At 41.7% G+C, this 21,456-nt stretch overlaps 1 protein-coding gene across 3 annotated transcripts in view; it reads right to left on the bottom strand.

The window, feature by feature from the left end:
- Positions 1–313: 313 nt before the first annotated feature.
- LOC119647806 (myb-like protein Q) overlaps positions 314–21,456 on the bottom strand; it is a 49,821-nt gene continuing 28,678 nt past the window's right edge. Inside the window, exon 6 of one of the 3 annotated variants that reach the window (XM_038049042.1) lies at positions 314–468. In XM_038049042.1, the coding sequence (XP_037904970.1) occupies positions 320–468 (149 nt within the window). In that variant the 3' untranslated portion in view covers positions 314–319. Of the gene's footprint in view, positions 469–9,979; positions 10,140–16,609; positions 16,862–21,456 lie in introns of those variants that run through there. The other 2 variants (XM_038049034.1, XM_038049067.1) reach the window with 2 other exon arrangements.

Consider the following 21,456-nt stretch of genomic DNA (forward strand, 5'->3'; position numbering starts at 1 on the left):
CCTTTTAACTTCCCTACTTTAAGTAGTTTTAAACGTAGGATAAGCTTTTTGCTTTCTCCTCCTCCTGAGGACAATAATTAATTGGAATTCTCTCTGTTTGTTGTCCGTTAATTAAATAAATAAATAAATGAATAAGACCGTGACATTTTCGGAGATGACTTCCCCTTCCCATACACTTTGAGTGAATCATCTTCTAAAAGAAGGTTTATTATGGATAGTCTTTGGAATAATACTTAATACGAGTTGAAGTTATCTGAATTAAACAATATTCTTCTTTTTAGTTTAAAATTTATTTACTTTTACGTACAAAGTCGTAGAATCATGCGAATTCGCCCGTTTTCCATTCTTCATATGAAATGAAACCGTCATGATTGTAGTCCAGCTCGTTCATTATAGGATCGACCAATTTTTCAAAATCTCTATCGCTTTGGTGGTGTACATCCTTGAATTCAGATCCATCTTTCGGATCTAGAAAGGTGATATCCAACAGCAGCAATATTGAATTTTTTTATTATAAATATACAAAATTATTCGAGAAAAGCATTACCAAATATAGAGCCATCACCAAAAAAGTTTATTTACAGATCGTAGAATGCCATTCGTATCTTCTAATGTTACTATCTGAAATATTATAGTTAACAATTCGAGAGATTAGCTGCGATCATCATCATCAACGGCGCAACAACCGGTATCCGGTCTAGGCCTGCCTTAATAGGGAACTCCAGACATCCTGGTTTTACGCCGAGGTCCACTATTTCGATGTCACTAAAAGCTATCTGGCGTCCTGGCCTACGCCATCGCGCCATCTCAGACAGGGTTTGCCTCGTCTTCTTTTTCTACTATAGATATTGCCCTTATGGACTTTTCGGGCTGGATCATCCTCATCTATACGGATTAAGTGACTCGCCCACCGTAACCTATTGAGCCGGATTTTATCTATAACCTGACGGTCATGGTACCGCTTGTAGATTTCGTCGTTATGTAGGCTATGGAACCGTCCATCCTCCTTTAGGAGGGCAAAAATTCTTCGGAAGATTCTTCTCTCGAACGCGGCCAAAAGTTCACAATTTTTCTTGCTAAGAACCCAAGTCTCCGAGGAATAGCGAACTTCTTAACAGTGGACGAAAATACGAAATTCACTTGCATAAGAATAGCAAATCTTCAGGGAAAATCGGGAAAATTTTCATAAAACCAAACTAGCTTCCGCTTTGAATCCTCCTGCAATGAGCACATCAACACTCTTTGGATAATTTTGGGGCAGTGTGCAGAGTTCAGAGATCCGCTTCATCCGCTCTTCATCGACTTCGAGAAGGCTTTTGACAGCGTGAACAAGAGGTGTATCTGGAATGTTTTACGCAGGAGGGATATTTCAAAGAAAGTAAAAGCTATTATCAGAACAATATATGATGGTGTAAAATGTCACACACTGAATCGAGGTTAAATTTCTGAGGAGTCTGGAGTTCAAAGTGGAGCCCGGCAAGGTTGCATTCAACCGGCGATACTATGCTGACAGCTGCCTACTCTCTCACCGAGTTGACTTTGATCATGTGCTCTGTATTTGGAAAGAGAGACAATTGAAGATAAATGCCAACAAAAGCAAGGTTCTGAGTCTGACTGGTATCGCACCCTTCCTATCTGTATCAACGGGATAACATCGAGACTGTGGATCAATTTGTCTATCTCTGACGGTGACACCGATTTTGATAACACCCGGCACATTAACAGCGCTAGATCTGCTTTTGTTTTTAGTCTCAAATTTTGAAAATGCGAAAACCTTAACACCAACCTCAAGCTGACCTGGTTCCGCGCCAATGTGCTTTCCGTGTTGTTATATGAGAAGAGCACGTGTAAAGTGGCCACCACTGTTACTCAAAATCTCCAAGTCTTCATTAACAACTCTCTGTGATCGATGCACTTTGACCTGAGAAAATCCTGAATAGTGGCCTAAGTCAGCGGACGGACCGGTTACCGATAGATGTATTTGTTAAAGAGCGGAAGTGACAGTGGATAGATCACACTGTAAGAAAGGGCGACAAAAGCATTTATGATGACGCCATACAATGGAACCCACTTTCCTAAAACGACTGATGATCATATAGCACAGAACAGTAGAGGAGGGGTGTAAGGTTTTCGGGAATACTTGGAGAGTCTTAAAGCGTACTTTTTCGAACCGGGACACTATGGACAACGTGCTGGAACGAGTAGGCTACAACAGATTGCTCCTCGTAGTTAAAGGTAGAAGAGACTTATCAGTTTGGTTTCCGCAGATCAATCATTAATTTGTAACTGACTTAGCCAAAGTTGAGGGCAAAGTAAGATGTCAGAGTATATTGAGCAGGATTGGCAGGCAGGCTATTATGGTTCAGAAAGCTTCTAAAGAAACTTCTATATATCAATATTTATACAGACGCAAAGTTCACCAAATCCCACAATATGAGGATGACCATCAAACTAGATGTCGAAAGAATGTATCGTAATAAAAACAAGTCGGGAAACCGGAAGCTGGACGCTTCAGTTACGAAAGGTTTTGTGCATTTCTTAGTAGGTAGCACGTAATATATGCATATACAATATTATGTGAGAATATCCACTTTCGGATGATATTGACATTTATAGCCTTGCATTTGCAAAGAAGCGACAACTTTGACGTATTATAACTTTGTTAGCAATAGTGCGATTTCCACCAAACTTGGTATCATCATCATCATGCTCTATGTTACACCCTATATTGTTGCGAAATTTCGTCGTCCTAGCATGAACTTAAGGGGGGTTTTGCAACGAATTACTAAAAATTATAGTAATATACTATTATTAACTTTATTTGTACAGATATCAGTGTGGAAGGTATTTCGGAGCCCAGGCACCATATAGTGGCAGCCTCTTGATTTTTTCAGATTTTTCGGTTGGGTAGTTTCTGAGAATGGCCCCCGTAAAGGAATGGTCACTTTCAACCCCCCGCACTCCCCACCTTTCCAACAAATGTCAAAACTAAGACCGTTTTCGAAAAGTACTAACCGAAACCTTTAATTTGATACCCCACATGACTTATTTGATGAAAAAAAAAATGACACCCCCCTTTTGCATGTATGGGGACCCCCCTTAATTTCGACGTAAGATGATGTAACTCACTGTATGCGTGAGCGTTCACAGTTCCCACCTTTCCACCAAATTTGGTGTCAATCGCAGTAACCGTTTCCGAGAAAAATGCGTGTGACGGACAGACGGACAGACAGAAGAATTGAAGAATACCTTCAATCCCACTAGATGGAGCAAGATACTTGAGTCCCTAATTAACTTGGGCGTGGCGAAGTACCTGGTGCGTATTGTTGCCGACTTCCTAATCGATAGGACTCTGTGCTGCGAATCAGATGAAGGAATGAAATCCTACCAAACGACATGCGGAGTTCCACAAGGGTCTGTCCTAGGGCCACTCTTGTGGATTATTATGTATAACGGGGTACTGACCCTAGACCTTCCTACTGGTGTGACCTCCATTGGTTTCGCGGACGATATTGGTGTGACGGTTGTTGCACGCCTTCTCGAGGAAGTCGAGCTCTATGCAAATGAAGCAGTCTATGAGATTAAATCCTGGTTAAAGAATGCTGGTCTACAGCTCGCAGAGCATAAGACGGAAGTAGTACTTATTACCAAGCGGAGAAAGTGCACTTCCATGAAGATCAAAGTTGGAACGCAAACAATTTATTCCAAGCCTGCACTTAAGTACTTAGGTGTAATGATTGACCAGAGGTTGAATTTCAGATTGCATGTGGAGGGTGCAGCAACCAAGGCATATAACATCGGAGCACTGGTTGCGAGAATGCTACCAAATATAGGTGGCCCAAGGCCGAGCCGTCGACTCCTCATTTCAAGGGTGGTCAGTTCGATCCTACTGTATGCAACCCCAGTATGGGCGGATGCACTGGAAAATATAATAAATAAGAAAAAGATTGGAGCTGCGTATCGCATAAATGTACTCCGAACATGTTGCGCTTACAGAACAATTTCTATTGAAGCAGCTTGCGTGATAGTAGGAATGATCCCGATTGAGATTCTGGCGAAAGAAATACAACGACTTTACGATCAAACGTACCTCACCGGAGAATCTCCTGTCCGTCGGCGACAGTTCGCACGAGCTGAAACTGTCGCGGAATGGCAAGAGAAGTGGGACGAGTCAGAAAAAGGCCGTTGGACTCACAAAATCATATGGGATATCCGGAAATGGATCGAGCGACCTCACGGCGAAGTAGGTTTCGACTTAACTCAATTCTTGAGCGGACACGAAGGCTATCGAGCATATCTGTATCGATTTGGGCGTGATGATTCGCCATATTGCCCACAGTGTGCAAACATTCCAGAGGACGCAGAACACGTCTTTTTTCACTACCCGAGATTCGAAACCCAAAGGGCTACATTAGAAGCTGCAACCGGGGAGCACTTTACACCCGAAAATATCATGGAGCTTATGGTGAACGCCAAGGGGATATGGACCGAAGTTGGAAAAGTGATTACAGCCATCGGAAAGAAGCTTAGGCAGGAGGAAATCATCCGAAAGAATGAACGCGAGAGGAACACGAATTTGGACATGAGCGCAGAATAAATTCTGATCCAGCCCCGCGACGTAATACCAAATGAGAGTCCCGCGGGGAGAGTGGAAGGAGAAGGAGGCGGTTTTAGTGGGTAAGAGTCCCACATAACCGTGTGGCAGGAGCCTGCGGTAGCTTTTGAAGCTTTCCACCTTCCATCGGGAAAAAAAAAGACAGACAGACAGACAGACAGACGGTAAACCGATTTTAATAAGGTTTTGCGTTTACACAAAACCTTAAAGAGAAAGAAGAACGTCCGTTAAAAAAATAGTAAACGAAGCCGACCAGATACAAAAGGACTAAACCCTGATGTTTTCAATGTGACAGTATTGTTCCTAAACATTTCATTGTTTCGGAGTTCAGATCGTGACAAGCTAATACCTACGCTTGGAGTACAGTGGTATATCTTTGAAGACCGCGCGACTTGTACTAATAAATTAAATGAAAATTAGAATTTTGTTCGTTTAACTTTACTTAATAGGAGCATACGCTGGAACGGACGGGCCAGGACTGCTTACAACAAAAGAACCATCCTGGACCGGAGACCCCATTTTCTCAAAAATGTCCTTAAGCCTTAATCCTTAGGATACAGGATCACACCCAAATACTTTACATTAGAGGAGCAACGATCTCTGCCAATTTAGCCACGGGTAGTGGAATCCGGGTATGCTTGAAATGGTAGTAAATAGCATCATCTGGTTCAACTAGTTTTATTTATACTATAGCTGGTTGTAATTATACACACCACAACCAGAGCACCGAAGTTTGGCATCACCCTGAAGCGTCTTTTTACTAACAATTATTGCCAAGTGGCTACCTATTCTGTTTCGAGAAGCACTCATGTTCTTGAAAGCTTCATCCGTATCCAGGAAGGCAGCTAAGATATGTTGCCTGTTGTATCGCGACCGCTCTCGCTCTCGTGAACGCTAGTCTCTCTGAATTTGCCTTTGAGATAGGCTTGCTTAGGTTTAGAAAAGGGCAGCTTCTCGGGTCCTTAAATGGATGTCCAAGACAGGCTCTAAGATCTTCGGCAAACAAGAAGTAAGGCTGATTGACCGAACGTCCTCCTAAGACTCATGGCTACGTCTACCCGCTTTCGATATGAAAATCACTGGAGAGACCGTTTCCAGGAGTGCGGTATAAGCCTGAACGAAATACAGTTCCAATAAACGTTTACATGCCACGGAACAATCCTTTCTCGATGTTTCTGGAGCATGACCGGCACTATACCGTCTGGGAGATTTATATCCAGAGAAGATGTTTGTAGCTCAGTAATTATCGATATGAGTGAGGATGATCCATCCCGGGAAATTTATGAGAGCAGTATCTATGATAGAAAAAGAAAACATGGTATATCCTGCCTAAAATGAGGCAATAGCATAAACCAGCACGTCAGTCAGCTTTTAGAGATATAAAATTGGTCCACTTCGTCGCAAAACCGGGATATCTGGAGTTCCTTACTAGGGCAGGCATAGATCGATTGTTGTATCATGGTAATAACGATTACCGATTCGATATTCTAAAATGACTACTACAGCACAACTTTCAAGCGAGATTTTGACTCACAGACATTCTCACTAGCAAGAACGAGCATCAGGACAGAAAGTACGCATTGAACTGATAGCAATAAAACTGAAGATTTTCAGGAAGCTGACCGATACCAAACGGGTGATTCCCAACTACCGCGCCTATTAGCACGAAATCGCCTCCTTCAAACACATGATCCATTAGATGCTAACCAACCGTTCAGAAGGCTTGGTGAGAACATTCTCTGGAAATAGTCAGACTTAACCGGTAGTCAGATCGAAAGTGTTACTGCGAATCTAGTAGGATTGGAACGGACTTGTTCACTACAAGTATCTGGAACCTGGTGAAACTGTAGCTATCCTACCGCGAAGACATTCATCATATACCCTATAATTGAACCATAGATGAAGCCTTATACACCTCGATGCTCATCCTGCCGAGACAAAGAGGGAAATCTGATCTCCGACAGAATGGGCATATTAGAGCGATGGGTTGAGTACTTTGATGAGCTACTGAACAACCAGAACATCGGCGAGTTGGAGGTCCCGCAATTGAAGGCGACGGACAAATACTGCCACCACCAAGTTTAGGAGAAACAGTCCGTGCAATTCATCGGCTAAAAAATCATAAGTCGCCAGGAGCCGATGGAATTACAGCCGAATTGGTTAAATATGGAGGCGACCAGTTACACCAAGTGGTTCATCAACTTGTGCTCAAAGTATGGGACAGCGAATCAATGCCTGACGATTGGCAACGAGGCATTATCTGTCTCATACATAAAAAGGGAGATATCACATAGTGCAGCAATTATAGAGGTATCACGTATCTATAAGATTTTCTCCGCTATCTTGCTAGGCTGGATACCCCCATACACCCAGAATATCATTAGCCCATACCAAAGAGGCTTTACTCCAGGCAAATCTGCAATCAGATTTTCTTTCTGCGGCAAGCGATGGAAAAATTGTTGAAATATGGACATCAGTTACACCATCTTTTCATCGACTTTAAAGCCGCCTATGATAGCATAGCCAGAGTAAAACGATACACAGCCATGGAAGAATTCGGTATCCCGACGAAATTAATAAGACTGACTAGGCTGACCCTGACCAATGTGCGAGGCCAGATAAAAGCAGCAGGATCACTCTCAAGATCATTCGACATTAACAATGGTCTACGACAAGGGGATGCCCTATCATGCGTCCTCTTTAACCTGGCCCTCGAGAAAGTGATCCGTGATGCTGAGGTAAATGCAAGAGGTTCGATCCTCTTTAAGCCTCTTTAACGACCCGAGACGTACAAACTGCCTTCATCCAGATCCAGTAAGCGGCGCGAAATCTTGGGCTGCACATCAATGAAGACAAGGCAAAGTATATGGTGGCAACGTCACCACCAAAAACCAACCAACCAACCAACCAACCAACAACATCAAACCACGGGAAGAATAAAGATAGGAGAATACAACTTTGAGACCGTTGATAATTTCTCCTATCTAGGGTCAAAAATCACAACCGATAACAGTTACGATGATGAAATCCGCGCACGGTTGTTTTCAGCCAACACAGCCTATTTCAGCATACAAAAACTGTTCCGCTTGAAACGTCTCACCATAGGGTCAAAGCTCTTACTGTACAAGACAATAATCTTACCAGTCCTCATGTATTCCTCGGAGGTTTGGGTTCTTAGCAAAAAAAATTGAAAACTCTTGGCCGCGTTCGAGAGAAGAATCCTCCGAAAAATTTTTGGCCCCCTACATAAGGATGGATGATTCCGTTGCGTACATAACGACGAAATCTATGAGCGATACCACGACCGTCTGGATATAGATAAAATCGGGCTCAACAGGCTGCGGTGGGGGAGTCACTTAATCCGTATGGATAAGGATGATCCAGCCCGGAAAGTCTATGAGGGCAATATCTATTGTAGAAGTAGAAGAGGAGGCAGACCCTGCCTGAGATGGAGCGATGACGTAGGTCAGGACGCCAGACAGCGTTTAGGGATATCGAATTGGTGGACCTCGGCGCAAAACCGGGCTGTCTGGAGTTCCTTATTAAGACCGGCCTAGACCAGATACCAGTTGTTGCGCCGTTGATGATGATGATGATATTTTAGAACTTAGGATTAATTTCCGTAAGAGAATAGGACTATGTTCCTTATTCCTTTGCTTTTCCTTTGCTGCTCGCGTTGATATCTATTGACTAGATCAGAATATTTGAATTTTAAGTATAGCAGGTTTTTTTTCTATTCGTATTCGTAATTCGAATTTATTATGTTATTATATTGGAAACGGCGGGGGGCAAACGATTGGTCTGGGTCACCACAAGGGCACCATACCAAAGGAAAACGGGGCCCGCTCGTAGCGTAGATATCCGAATCAGCTCAGAGCTGATCCTTCCCCGTCCATTCCTCGCGCGTTAGGTTTTTTGTGAGTTAGTCCTTTCTCTTATTAGGCCATTTGACATTTTAACTCCTTTTGAATGGGAATCTTCAGTGCTATCACTCCACCTCGAGACTTCACGTCTCTGTTAGAGTAGTTTACCCCGGGTGGATTTTGGCTTGTTGACTCCTGAGTCAAGGCACGTGATAAAACCTCTGTGTTATCTCTGACAGGAAGATAATATGTGAGAACCAAGAACCCCGGCCCACATGTCACCGAACTGCTAGCATTCGGGTTAGTTCCAGCAGGTACCGTCCAGTTCTATATATTATCTCGCGCAGTCAGTGTTCACAACTGGCAAACCTGTTAGGTGAGTTTGATTGGTTGACAGCCTTGGTGACCGTGTTGGTGACAAGGTGATACAACGCTGGACTCTCATCGTAACAAAGCTGACGGATACTACCAAGAGGCTTATTTCCAACAACCACGCCATTTAGCACAAGATCGCCTTCTTCAACCACATGATCCATTAGATGTCAAGTCTCCTTACATGCTCGGAAGGCTTAGTGAAGTAGACCGAACTTTTTCAGGAAATGGCCAGACTTAACGGGTACACCGATCGAAACCTGATAGAATTGGAAAATACTCATTCATTGCGAGAATCTGGAACCTGGTCAAACTGTACAGCTACTCTATCGCGAAGACCTTCGCCATGTATTCCATAACTGGAAGTATAGTCTACCGCCTATTTGCCCAGATAAAGCTGAGCTTCTAGCTTCTGAGCCACAAGGTAAAGTAAAATAGGTCCCAGAACGATGTGTTATTCAAAATGGTTGAAGGAGCAGCTTCTGGATTTCTTGTTTCGATTTCAGATTCTTGCTGTGATCATTGATATCTATGACTGTCTAAAAAGGATAGTACAATGGGTCTCTTAGAGGCGGAGGTGCTACAGTTGCTCAAAAACAGAAAAGAGATAATTCCATTTAGGAATTTATTTTAAAGTTTATTGGTCCCATTTGTACAAAGCATCTAAATGAAAATGTCAAAAAAATAAACAAAAATCTCGAAAATTTTAATTCAATAATATGTAATACACACATATATAAAATCTTATAAAATCTTCGTATTGGATTATGTGAAATTTACCTTAGCTAAATTGCAGAATTATGGAATTTCACTGGTTTTTCCATCCACCGCACTAATTGTGTCCGTCATATTTATTAAAAATTCATAATTTCATCACACCCATTGCAGGACTAATAAATTTCCAAAGATTTTTGTTACTATCTTTAAGTTCAGATTCATATTTTGCATCTTAAATAAAGTATGTAACAATGGCATTATTGCATGGCTAATTATGCATAATTCTCACCGATTGCAGCAAAAATTCATCAAAAATCAATATTTTATTTTTAAAATCATTTAAAATATTTCAAAAAAAAAATATTGTTTCCCACACAATTAAGGTTGAATAAACTTCATATTTATTTGGTAAAATGCGACTCATTTTTCGTCATGTTTGTTTGTGTGGTCAATATTTGCAAGTAACTCGGCGAATGTGATACCACCATCTTTATCGACATCGAACCGTTTCATGGCTTCATCTATTCGATCACTCAAATATTCGTCGGTATAGATTTTGGTAGTATTTTCATCTAAGCGAAGAAGAATTTATATTTTACAATGTTAACATATATTTTTATATATATGTATTTAGAATAACTTTATGAAGTGCTTACTATAATATAATCGCCATTTGAAACAAACCGGATATAAACTATGCACAAAAAGTTAGATCAACCAATAACACTTAGTACATTGAATATATATGATACCCTTCATTATACGCACATATATATATACATGGAAGTCCCATCGAAAAAATGATTATAACGATGAAGAAAATCCAGGAAATATTCTAGCAATCTATAATAATATATAAAGTCAGAATTATTGGCTGCTATAGCATCCAAAAAGTGCCTCCTACAAACATGGACCATGGAATGGACAAATCTACGTTTTGTTTAAGATTTGAGGGAGTCCCGCTATCCACTTGATCATGGACCTGACCAATTTGTAAGAAAATTCTTCCACTGTTTGTGGTCCGACATCCACTCAAACCACATCCCAATTTCCCTCCCGCCCCGTGGAACCACCACCGGTATTGGAAGTGCCTCGGAACCTCGGACATTGGAAGAATACGTATTCCGGTTCGTCCGAGACCCCACCTGTAAAGGTACTGACCGTGTCCTCCATGGCCAGTGAAAAACTGGGTAAAATTATAATTTATCTCTCTGCTCTCTCTCTCCATATATCGAACGTCCCTTTTTTTATTGATTCCATAGCTTCTGCATTCTGTTGTACTTATAGATCTCTCTCTTCTAGTTTTTTTCACCTACTATATGGGAGGGATTGACTTAAGGCAATGTACATTCGCCATCCCGTCTGCAAAGATATCAATCCACAACGTTCCTGAGATGACAAACTCCGCACCATCTGTGACGGTTCTGAAAGCAGAACACAACCTTAGGGCTATTCTTCTGTAGACCGCACTCAATTTATATGCGCTAGATAAGATATGCAACTGTGATCCCCAAGCTTGGATTACATACAGCAAGATGGAACTCACCATCCTGCCTATAATCATTCTAGAAGTATACCATGGCCCTCCTATTATACATTTGGCATCATTCTTGCTATGGCCATACTCGGGGACGCTTTTCTCCAAGTATACTCTATGTGCTGCTTAAAATTGAGCTTCGCATCTTTCATCACTCCCAAGTATTTGATGTGCATCTTGCAAATGAGGATATGACCACCCCTTGCAATGCCAGCGTACTTCCTCTTTTGGTGCTTAATAATGAGCACTGCTTCCGTCTTTTCCTCCGCAAATACCAGCCCAGTACTCTCTAACCAGACCTTAACAGCACTGATTGCTTCACATGAGTAAAACTTAGTTTCTTTAAGATTTTTCGCGATCACAACAGTGCTACCATATGTCATCGGCGTAAACTACTACTGTGGCCTCCTTCGGAACCGGAAGATTAAATACATCATTGTATGCACATGTTGTTCCACAACAGGGGCCCAGTACAGAGCCCTGTGGGACACCCGCAGAGACATCGTATACCTTGGTTCCATTATCGGTGAAGTACCAAGGCCTCCGTTTTTGCAAGGAACATCAATCGTCGTCAAGGACTTCTGTGTACGACTCCAATTGGACCAGTTGAATGCATTCTGAACATCCAGGGTCATCACTACGCAATATGTGCTATTATTACCCTTTCTGTGAATTGAACCAACTTGATGCCATCAGTAGTTAATCTGGCTTTACGGAACACATACTATGGATCATAAAGTCCTACTTGGTTGTCAAAAACCGGGAACAAACTATTATGTATTACCCGCTTTTGTGTATGGGAGGATGGCTCCCTTGAGGATTTACCTGCAGATATCCAATAGATCGTCTGTGTTTACAGTCGGAACTGTCATCACAGTGAAAGGTTGCTGGGGGTATAAGTCCTGAAGGATTTTCAACAAGATAGTAGGGTACGTGATCTATTGAGATGAACGGCCTCCGAGTCGTTCCATCATAATATTATAGGCGCTCTCCCACGGGTTTCTATCCGCCTCCAAACAGAGCTCCTTAAAACTCTCCCTGTTGCTCCGCACGTCTGCGTGCTCTTTTTGTACCTAATCGATCCTACCTACCGTCCTCTGAGCTATTCATCTGGCTCTGTGGCGAACTGATCAAAGGCTGGCTAGTTGAGCCTTCTACGAAGGAATGTATACGTACTATGTATGATCGCGTCTCATGGTTTGACGATGCATTGTGTCTCATGGAAAGGGCCTTTCATGGGTTAGTCAGTTCAGTGCTTTTCTAGACCAGCCCGATGTCCTTCACGTATTTGGGTATGCTCCTCCCCTGCCCAGTGCCTCCCTTCATTGTTCGAAGTTAATTGGCTAGCGATCGCTATGGGTATATTCCTCGCTAATGTGGCAAAGGTAAGCTCTACTGAGACTGAATGAGATATACCATCTGTACACGTACACACCGCTTATTTCCGATCACACAAAACAACTGGCCGATTGTATTTTTTTGAGAATTGTGGGGTCCTAAGTCCGCATCAACTTAATGCTGGACCAGACCAAATGGGGAGCAACTTACTCCCTCTTTTTTTGGTCCACGGCCGTCATCGCGTAATTTTCAACTGGCCGATTGACTCACGATATATTGCATAGCTTGACGGTCGCATGTGACTAATACGCCACCGTCACGGTTTCTATAGTGTTCACTTATGATGACAATTTCCATCTCATATTCATAAGTGATCTGCTCAAGTAAACCCGCAACGACCCTGCAATGATTGAGATTTATTAGTTATTTAAATAAATATCATTTTTTATAGCAGCCAACGCCTAAATTGCGAGCATTTACTACTTCCGGCAATATGCCGGTTATCCCGTCCCTTCTTCACTCCAGAGTTCTTAACTTGGTTGCGGAAGCTATCAGTTTTGCCCAGCTTGGATTGCTTCGATCAAACATAAGATCGGCTTTGAAGGCCCTTCTGATCTTGTGAACATTTCACCTAGATCTTTTAGGTGTTGGCCAGCTTTGACCTTTTTCAATATCTCCGCGTATGAGAGATTGCCCTTGCTAGAGGTAACAATTGCCCCTAGGCAAATTTACATTTTTTTGGTCTCTTCTTCGACTTTTTGTTGCTTATGTTCCCCTTGAATTCGTTTGCCGACGCTTCCAGTTGGGACACATGCTTTTCCCCTTAAAAACTGCGCGTGCTAATGTCGCGGAAGGTCCCTTTCTCTTTCCATACTATTTTTTATAAGTCGATTGTGATCATTTGGATCGTCTGCAATACTCTTGGGACAGCAAGTTTTGGTTTTTCTCAGGGATCTTTTTCTTCCTCCTGCGACCTAATATGAATAACTCCGTTGTGCTTATCCTTAATACGCTCGAGCAGCTCAACTACTTTTGCTCCAAGCTGCAAGAAAGTTAGTTCCTCCGAATCATGGCTCGATTCCTTATGAATCTTAATCGGATTAATCCTTTCACACACTCGTTCACTTTAAGCATTTATCGAATTTCCCTGAACTTTATATTTTTTCGCTCTGGTGTTGCAGGTGATCTTCGAATACACAAGCTTCTTTTGAATGGGTCCATTTTCTGATCATAGAGTAGTTCTACGGCCATCCCTCTTGAACAGATGCAATGGGTTTCGAAGCCGCCTTTATCGCCCATTGTCCACCGTTTTCGTTATAGGTTTGCCTAGTAAGGTTTTGCCTCGTTTGAAAAACTACTTCTGTCCTGTCTGTCTGTCTGGCATACCCACTTTTCTGAGAAGCGATTATACATCAAGTTTATCGAAAGGAATGGTGCTAAGAACTCCCATGCATATCAATAACCTCGTTGAGTTCAAGGACGCGGCCCCTATAAGTAAGGAGGGTGTTTCGGCGATATCCTAGACGGCCTCTTTCAATGGGCTACCCTGCTTGGCCGTTGGCCAAGCACGCGCAACAGCTCCTGGATTTTAAATTAGATGACCGTGGTTAATGTATTGTTTGAACACATTATCGTCATTAATTACTCCATCGAGTTCTCTCTTTAATGTGGCTACAATGTGCTCGTTGTCGGAGCGAACCATTTTCGGCTGGCCTCGCCAGCTTACGAACCTTTGAAACGCAGCCAAAAATGCATTTGTGGTAAGATCCGCACAGAGCTCTAAATGTATCGCTTTAATAGACATACATACGAAGACCACTATGTAGACCTTCATAGATTTTGTGGTCCGTAAATTTGATGCCTTTGTTTGAAATGGTCCGCACAGATCGGTTCCCACATTTTCAAAAACAGCAGATGACCTGATTCGCTCGGGAAGGAGGTCTGCCATTTTCGGGATTATAGTGGCTCCTCGCATTGGAACGCACCTAACGCATCCCCTAATCCACTTCTTCACCCTCTGTTGCAACGCTGGAATGTAATATCTTTCTCGGATAATAGCCATTGTGAGTCATGTCCCACAATGTTGGTGAAACTTATGAACATGTTGAATTATGAGGTCAGCTAGGTGATACTTCCTGAGAATTATAGGGTGTTTCTGCTCAAACGGGATGAGCGCCTGCTCTAATCTTCCTCCCACTCGGAGAACCCCAGATACCTGATCGACAAAAGGGTTTAACGTGGACAGCCAATGGTTTTTCTCGATATTCAATCCCTTCTGAATTCTGAAAATTTGCCTCCCGAAGAGTAGTTTTTGTTGATACCTGACGACTGCCCACTCCGCTTGCTTCAACTCCTGAGCTGAGAACGTACCGGAAGTTCCCGATCTCCATCGACGGCATCTCGCGATTGTGTTTATCAATCGAGGTAAACTTGAGAATCGCTGAATGAAATCTGGTTCAGGCACAGGCTCGGAAGCAACTTCTGCCAGATGAGTCACTGTTTCAGCAGCAGAACTGACGACCTCCGTGCGAGAGAGTTCCCCTTGCAAGAATTGCGGTCCCTGGAACCACAACTTGTGAGCTACAAATTTCCGGGGACACATGCCCCTAGATGCACAATCTGCAGGATTATGGCTTGCCTAACGTGGTGGATATCTGTGGGTGACAAATACTTATGGATCGCGGCTACTCGTCGCTTAACCAATTTGTTTTCGATATCCTTCCGACTCCGAATCCAACAGAGAGCCACCTCGGAATCGGTATACGCCGTGAACTTTACTGGGCTAGTCCCTAGGCTCTTACGGACGTCGTTGAACAATTCCGTTAATAGTACTACACTTTCCAACTGGAGTTTAGGGATCGTGCATGCTTTGGAACTTATACTCGATCGTGTCTTTAAAGGCGTGATGCACCCTCGGGCTGCGATCAACCGCACGATGTTTGCCAGGGTGCACAGTCTAACCCGTAGGTCACCATTTTCAAGTAAAACTCTCTTATCGGTTCTTCAGGCTTTGCCCGCCAGAGAATCCTAAGCCTGATCTGATCCTCCGGTCTCGAAAGTATCTGCCGATACATCTTAGTAATGTCACTAGAGTATACATACGCAAACCTGTGTATTCTAGTGAGAATGTCGAAAATATGGTTTTGCAACTTTGGACCGGGATGGATCATCTCGTAAAGGCTCACACCATTTGATGTTGGATTGGAAGCATTGAAGACATTCCGCAATTTCGTCGAAGTGGCCTCTTGGCGAACCACGCTTAAATACGGGATATAATATACCTCGCCGCTAGTGTCAGACTGATGACCCTTTGGACCTTCAGCCATGTGGCCCAAATTAATTATTCTTTCATAAACTCATCCGATTTGAGCTTGTGGTCTTTGTTTTTCAACCAGAGGGTATAATTTTTTTTCAATAAATAAAGCATAGCCAAATGGGGTATCAAATGAAAGGTCCGGATAAGTGCTTTTCTAAGCAGGTCTCAGTTTTGACATTGGTTGTATGTAAAGGAAAGAGTGAGGATGGGAGATTCGAAAAGTGCAAACTTAATTTAAGGGCCAAGCTCAGAACTATCCAGCCGAATAATCTCAAAAAAGCATGCTCCTTATAAACATCTAGACCTAAAAATTCTCTCCACCCCGGCAAATAAAATTAATAATATTATATTATCTAAATTCACTGCAAACCTCCCTCAAATTTACCCTAAAACTATAAACCAGATGGACTTCTCCTAAGACTGGACTATGAGTTCAAGTGAAACTGAACGTTGGTGTTTCAAATGGTATAATTGATGAATACATGAGAAGAGAGGAAAACATGGATTAGAAGAAGCTTCCAGGGCAGAGGTGAGGCAGCGCCTGATGAATTTCCTCTGTCCTGGGACGAAACCATAGCCGTCTTCGTCCCTCTTTTCAGGGATTAAAATCTATTTCTAATCATAATCGATTGTCGGAGTCAGCATAAAAGACCTGTTTCAGACAAGTAACGTTTAAAAATATTATAGATGAAATAGAAAAGAAAAGGCGAACCCTTTCGATGTTGCCCTCCATTTTTGAACTACTTCCTTTCTTATCGGTACGGTGTAGAAAGACAAACACATAAACATTATATTTAACCTTCTAATTCTTTGTTTATTCACATAATATATAAAAAAGTTTGCTTCAAACTCAATTGTTATATACACAATTAAAAGCTATAACTAAACATAAAGCAAACATGTAAAGCAACATTTAAATTTTCAATTTTATCTACAGGACAAAAAATTATTGTATATTAATCACATCTACGGTGTGCTGAAGTCTGCATTTCTGTATTCATTATAACTCACGAAACCATCGTTGTTCACATCCATTTTATCCATCACCATGTCAATGGTTCGACTCAAGTGATCATCACTGTAAATTTCAGCTTGGTCCTTGTCTGTGTGTGTAAAAATATTTATTTTGCAATGGATTATTTACAACAAACAAAGGTTACACTACTTACTACAACCACACCTTCCAGCCTGTACAGTATCAGAATTAGAAGTTTGAAAATTTGGTTAGGGGTTAAAGAGTGTTAAATATTAGACGTTATATACATATGTAATTTTATATACCTACATTTGAAATTGGACTGATTAATCGTTGTCAGCAACATAACATGCTGGTGCCAAGCCCAGATAAAGGAGGAGGGTTTGAGACAGTAGTAGGTGAGATCAGAAAAAAAGATGAATAATGCATAGTTGGAGTGACTCTACTATGCTAAATCCTACCTAAAATCAGCTCCTGACGGCAGCTTCTACAGCAGACCGACCAAAAAAACGCATTCAATATCGTTACAACAAAATAGTCAACAAGTAGGCGGAGATAAAAGGGCTACCCGGTCCTGTCAGGATATAGGGAAGTTAGTTCACAGAAATCCGTGTTTGCAAACTTAATATTGTTACCCCCACTCTCGGTTCTCTGAGATGGCGGCGCGGAAGACTAGGCAGCAACCTTGTCAGCCAGACGAAAACCAAGTGGCCGAGGAGAACCTTCACGTGGTGGCATCGGAAAACGCTGTAATCGCTACGACTAGCTGGTCATAGTATAGTAGGCGAATGCTACAAGGCCTATATATGCGATCAGACCCAAGCCTGCACGGAGGCTCATCTGAAGTGGCTTTGGTCACGAAACCTTAACAAGGGTATACTGGTACCATGGGAATTGGAATAGCCCTCTGAATTTACATGTCTGAGGAGAATTCCTGGTTCATGTACTTTCAGCTCGGTTAGCTCCCTAGTGGGAGTTTCATGGGGGTTGTGATTTCTTCCAAGTGGACAAGGGACCTATGGGCCTCAACCGTGATGTTGCGTACCAACACGGGTGCCGTACTTCAAAGTTCGGTAGAAATGCACCTATCAGTATAAATGCTGAGCCATGCAATCCGTATACACTGATATTGCGAGAGAACCATCTTCGAAGGAATGGTCATATAATTCATGTGGACGAGAACTCACTACCTACCACTTCTCTCCTAAAATACATACAGGGGTCAAAAAAGTTTGTCAACAACGGCAAAAAAATGAAAACGGGGGTAAAAGTATGAGAAAAATAGGTTGAGTATGCCCAAATTTTTGATATCATACTAAAGAAACAGCTGAATACGCGGGCACAGGAAAAAAGAAACAAGTCGGGAAACCGGAAGCTGGACACTTCAGGTACGAAAGGTTTTGTGTATTTCTTAGTACGTAGCACGTAATATATCCATATATTATGTGAGAGTATCCGCTTTCGGGTGATATTGACATTCATAGTCTTCAATTTTCAAAGAAGCAACAAATTTGAGGTATTATAACTTTGTTAGTAATAGCGCAATTTCCACCAAACTTGGTGAGATCATGCCTACATCACTGCAATTTCATGGTACTAGGATGAACTTAAGGGGGATTTATAACCAATTACAAAAAATTGTAGTAATATTCTATTATTAACTTTATTTAAACAGATATCGGCATGGAAGGTATTTCGGAGCCCAGGCACCATATAGTGGCAGCCTCCTCATTTTTTTCAGATTTTTCGGTTTGGTAGTTTCTGAGAATGGCCCCCTTAAAGAAGTGATCACTTTCAACCCCCCGCGCTCCCCACCCTTCCAACGAATGTCAAAACTAAGATCGACTTGGGAAAGTACTAATCGAGACCTTTAATTTGATACCCCACATGACTATATTTGATGAAAACAAAATTTACACCCCCCTTTTGCATGTATGGGGACCCCCCCTTAAGTTCAACGTAAAAGGATGTAATTTACTGGATGCGTGAGCGTTCACAGTTCCCACCTTTTTACCAAATTTGGTGTCAATCGCTATAACCGTCTCCGAGAAAAATGCGTGTGACAGACAGACAGACAGGAAACCGATTTTAATAAGGTTTTGTGTTTAAAAACCTTAACAAGTTGGGAAACCGGAAGCTAGACGCTTCAGATATGAAAGGTTTTGTGTATTTCTTTTATAAAGAGATTTAAGTGTGCATTTGTCCCATTAGCATGTATCACGGAAAATATGCATATATTACGTGAAAATAGCTACTTTCAAGTGATATTGACATTAATAGTCTTGAATTTGCAGAGGAGCGACAGTTTTGACCTAGTATAACTTTGTTAGTAATAGTGCGATTTTCACCAAATTTGGCACGATTATGATCTATGCTGTAGCCTACATTGCTGCAAAGGTATTAGAATTTTGTGATTCTAGGGTGAACTTAAGGGGGGTTTTCCTGTCAATTACTAAAAATTATAGTAATATACTATTATTAACTTTATTTGAATAGGTATCGATATGGAAGGTATTTCGGAGCCTAGGCACCATATAGTGGCAGCCCCCTGATTTTTTCCAGATTTTTCGGTTTGGTAGTTCCTGAGAATGGGTTCGTTAAAAAAATGACCACTTTCAACCCCCCGCACTCCCCACCTTTTCAGCAGAAGTCAAAACTAATACCGGCTTCGAAAAGTACTAACTGAGACCTTTAATTTGATACCCCACATGACTATATTTGATGAAAAAAAAATTTACATCCCCCTTTTGCATGTATGGGGACCCCGCCTTAAGTTCGTCGTAAAAGGATGTAACTTACTATATGCATGAGCGTTCACAGTTCCCACCTTTCTACCAAATTTTGTGTCAATCTCTATAACCGTCTCCGAGAAAAATGCGTGTGACGGACAGACAGACAGACAGACAGACAGACGGACAGACAGACAGACAGACGGATAGACAGACAGACAGACAGACAGACAGACAGTAAACCGATTTTAATAAGGTTTTCTGTTTACACAAAACCTTAAAAATGAAAGCAAGATGACACAGTAATAGGAAAATAACAAGTCGGGAAACCGGAAGCTGGACGCTTCAGGTACGAAAGGTTTTGTGTATTTCTTAGTACGTAGCACGTCATATATCCATATATTATGGGAGAGTATTCACTTTCGGGTCATATTGACATTCATAGTCTTCAATTTTCAAAGAAGCAACAACTTCGACGTATTATAAATTTGTTAGTAATAGTGCGATTTCCATCAAACTTGGTATGATCATGCTCTACATTATAGCCTACATCAATGCAGAATTCCGTGCCACTAGGATGAACTTAAGGGGGGTTTCCACTCAATTACAAAAAATTATAGTAATATACTATTATTAACTTTCTTTGAACAGATATCGGTATGAAAGGTATTTCGGAGCCAAGACACCATATAGTGGCAGCCTTCTGATTTTTTTCAGATTTTTCGGTTTGGTAGTTTCTGAGAATGGCCCCCTTAAAGAAATGATCACTTTCAACCCCCCGCACCCCCCACGTTTCCAAGAAATGTCAAAACTAAGAGCGGCTTCAAAAAGTACTAATCGAGACCTTTAATTTGATACCCCACATGACTAAATTTGATGAAAAAAAATTTTACACCCCCCTTTTGCATGCATGGGGACCCCCCCTTCAATTCAACGTAAAAGGATGTAACTCACTGTATGTGCGAGCGTTCACAGTTCCCACCTTTCTACCAAATTTGGTATCAATCGCTATAACCGTCTCCGAGAAAAATGCGTGTGACGGACAGACAGACAGACAGACAGACAGACAGACAGACGGACAGACAGTAATAGGAAAATAAAAACAAAGTCTAAATTCACAATCAAAAAAGTATGTCAACATAAGAGAATTGTTAGTACGCTACGTTGTTAATGAGGTTTTCCAATCGATAAGTAATACCGATAACGGTAAAACACAACAAAGTACCGTTGCGTGAGATAACTGATGCAGTTTATGTGAAATTGTTACCCAAGTGGCCGCATAAAATAACAAAAGGGGATAAAAATGTCGCGTGAATCCCGTGATACTTCATTTGAAAAGGAAATCGGGTTTATCGGGTTACAAAATTGCAGAATTATTGCATATGAGACCATGCACTGTTGATAAAATATTCTGGGCTTATAAAAACGAGGATAGGATTGACAGGAAACTGCGCTCTGGTCGACCTGAAAAACTGTGGTTGCAAGACAAGCGAAATATCCTTTGAAAAGTCCAGTGTAACCCTAAAGTAAGTGTTGAACAGGTTAGTCGAGAGATCACCGAAACGTATTGTGAACAGATTTCCGATCAAACAATTAGAAACCTGTTGAAAAGTACCTGAACTGCTCGCAATAAACCGTACATCTCCTCAGGAAATAAAAAAAAACGCCTCGAGTTTTGCGGAAAAGTATATCTCGAAGGACGAAACTTTTTGGAGAACGGTTATCTTTTGTGACGATTCCAAATTCAACTTGTTCGGTAGCGGTGGGAAGGTAAAAGTCCGCCGAAAATCAAACACTGGATTTAATGAGAAAAATGTGAATGTGAACATTAAACATGGTAGCGAAAATGTCATGGTTTGGGGTTGTTTCACGGCGTCAGGGTAGGTGTATTGTTGTTAAGAACACTATATTTATTTGCAATATAATTGTAATTAAGAACGAATACAGCTTTTTAATTAATTATTCCTTAGGATTCCCAGTCACAACTAGACAT

The sequence above is a fragment of the Hermetia illucens genome, chromosome 1 (assembly GCF_905115235.1).
Source record: "Hermetia illucens chromosome 1, iHerIll2.2.curated.20191125, whole genome shotgun sequence".
In the NCBI taxonomy this organism is placed as follows: domain Eukaryota; kingdom Metazoa; phylum Arthropoda; class Insecta; order Diptera; family Stratiomyidae; genus Hermetia; species Hermetia illucens.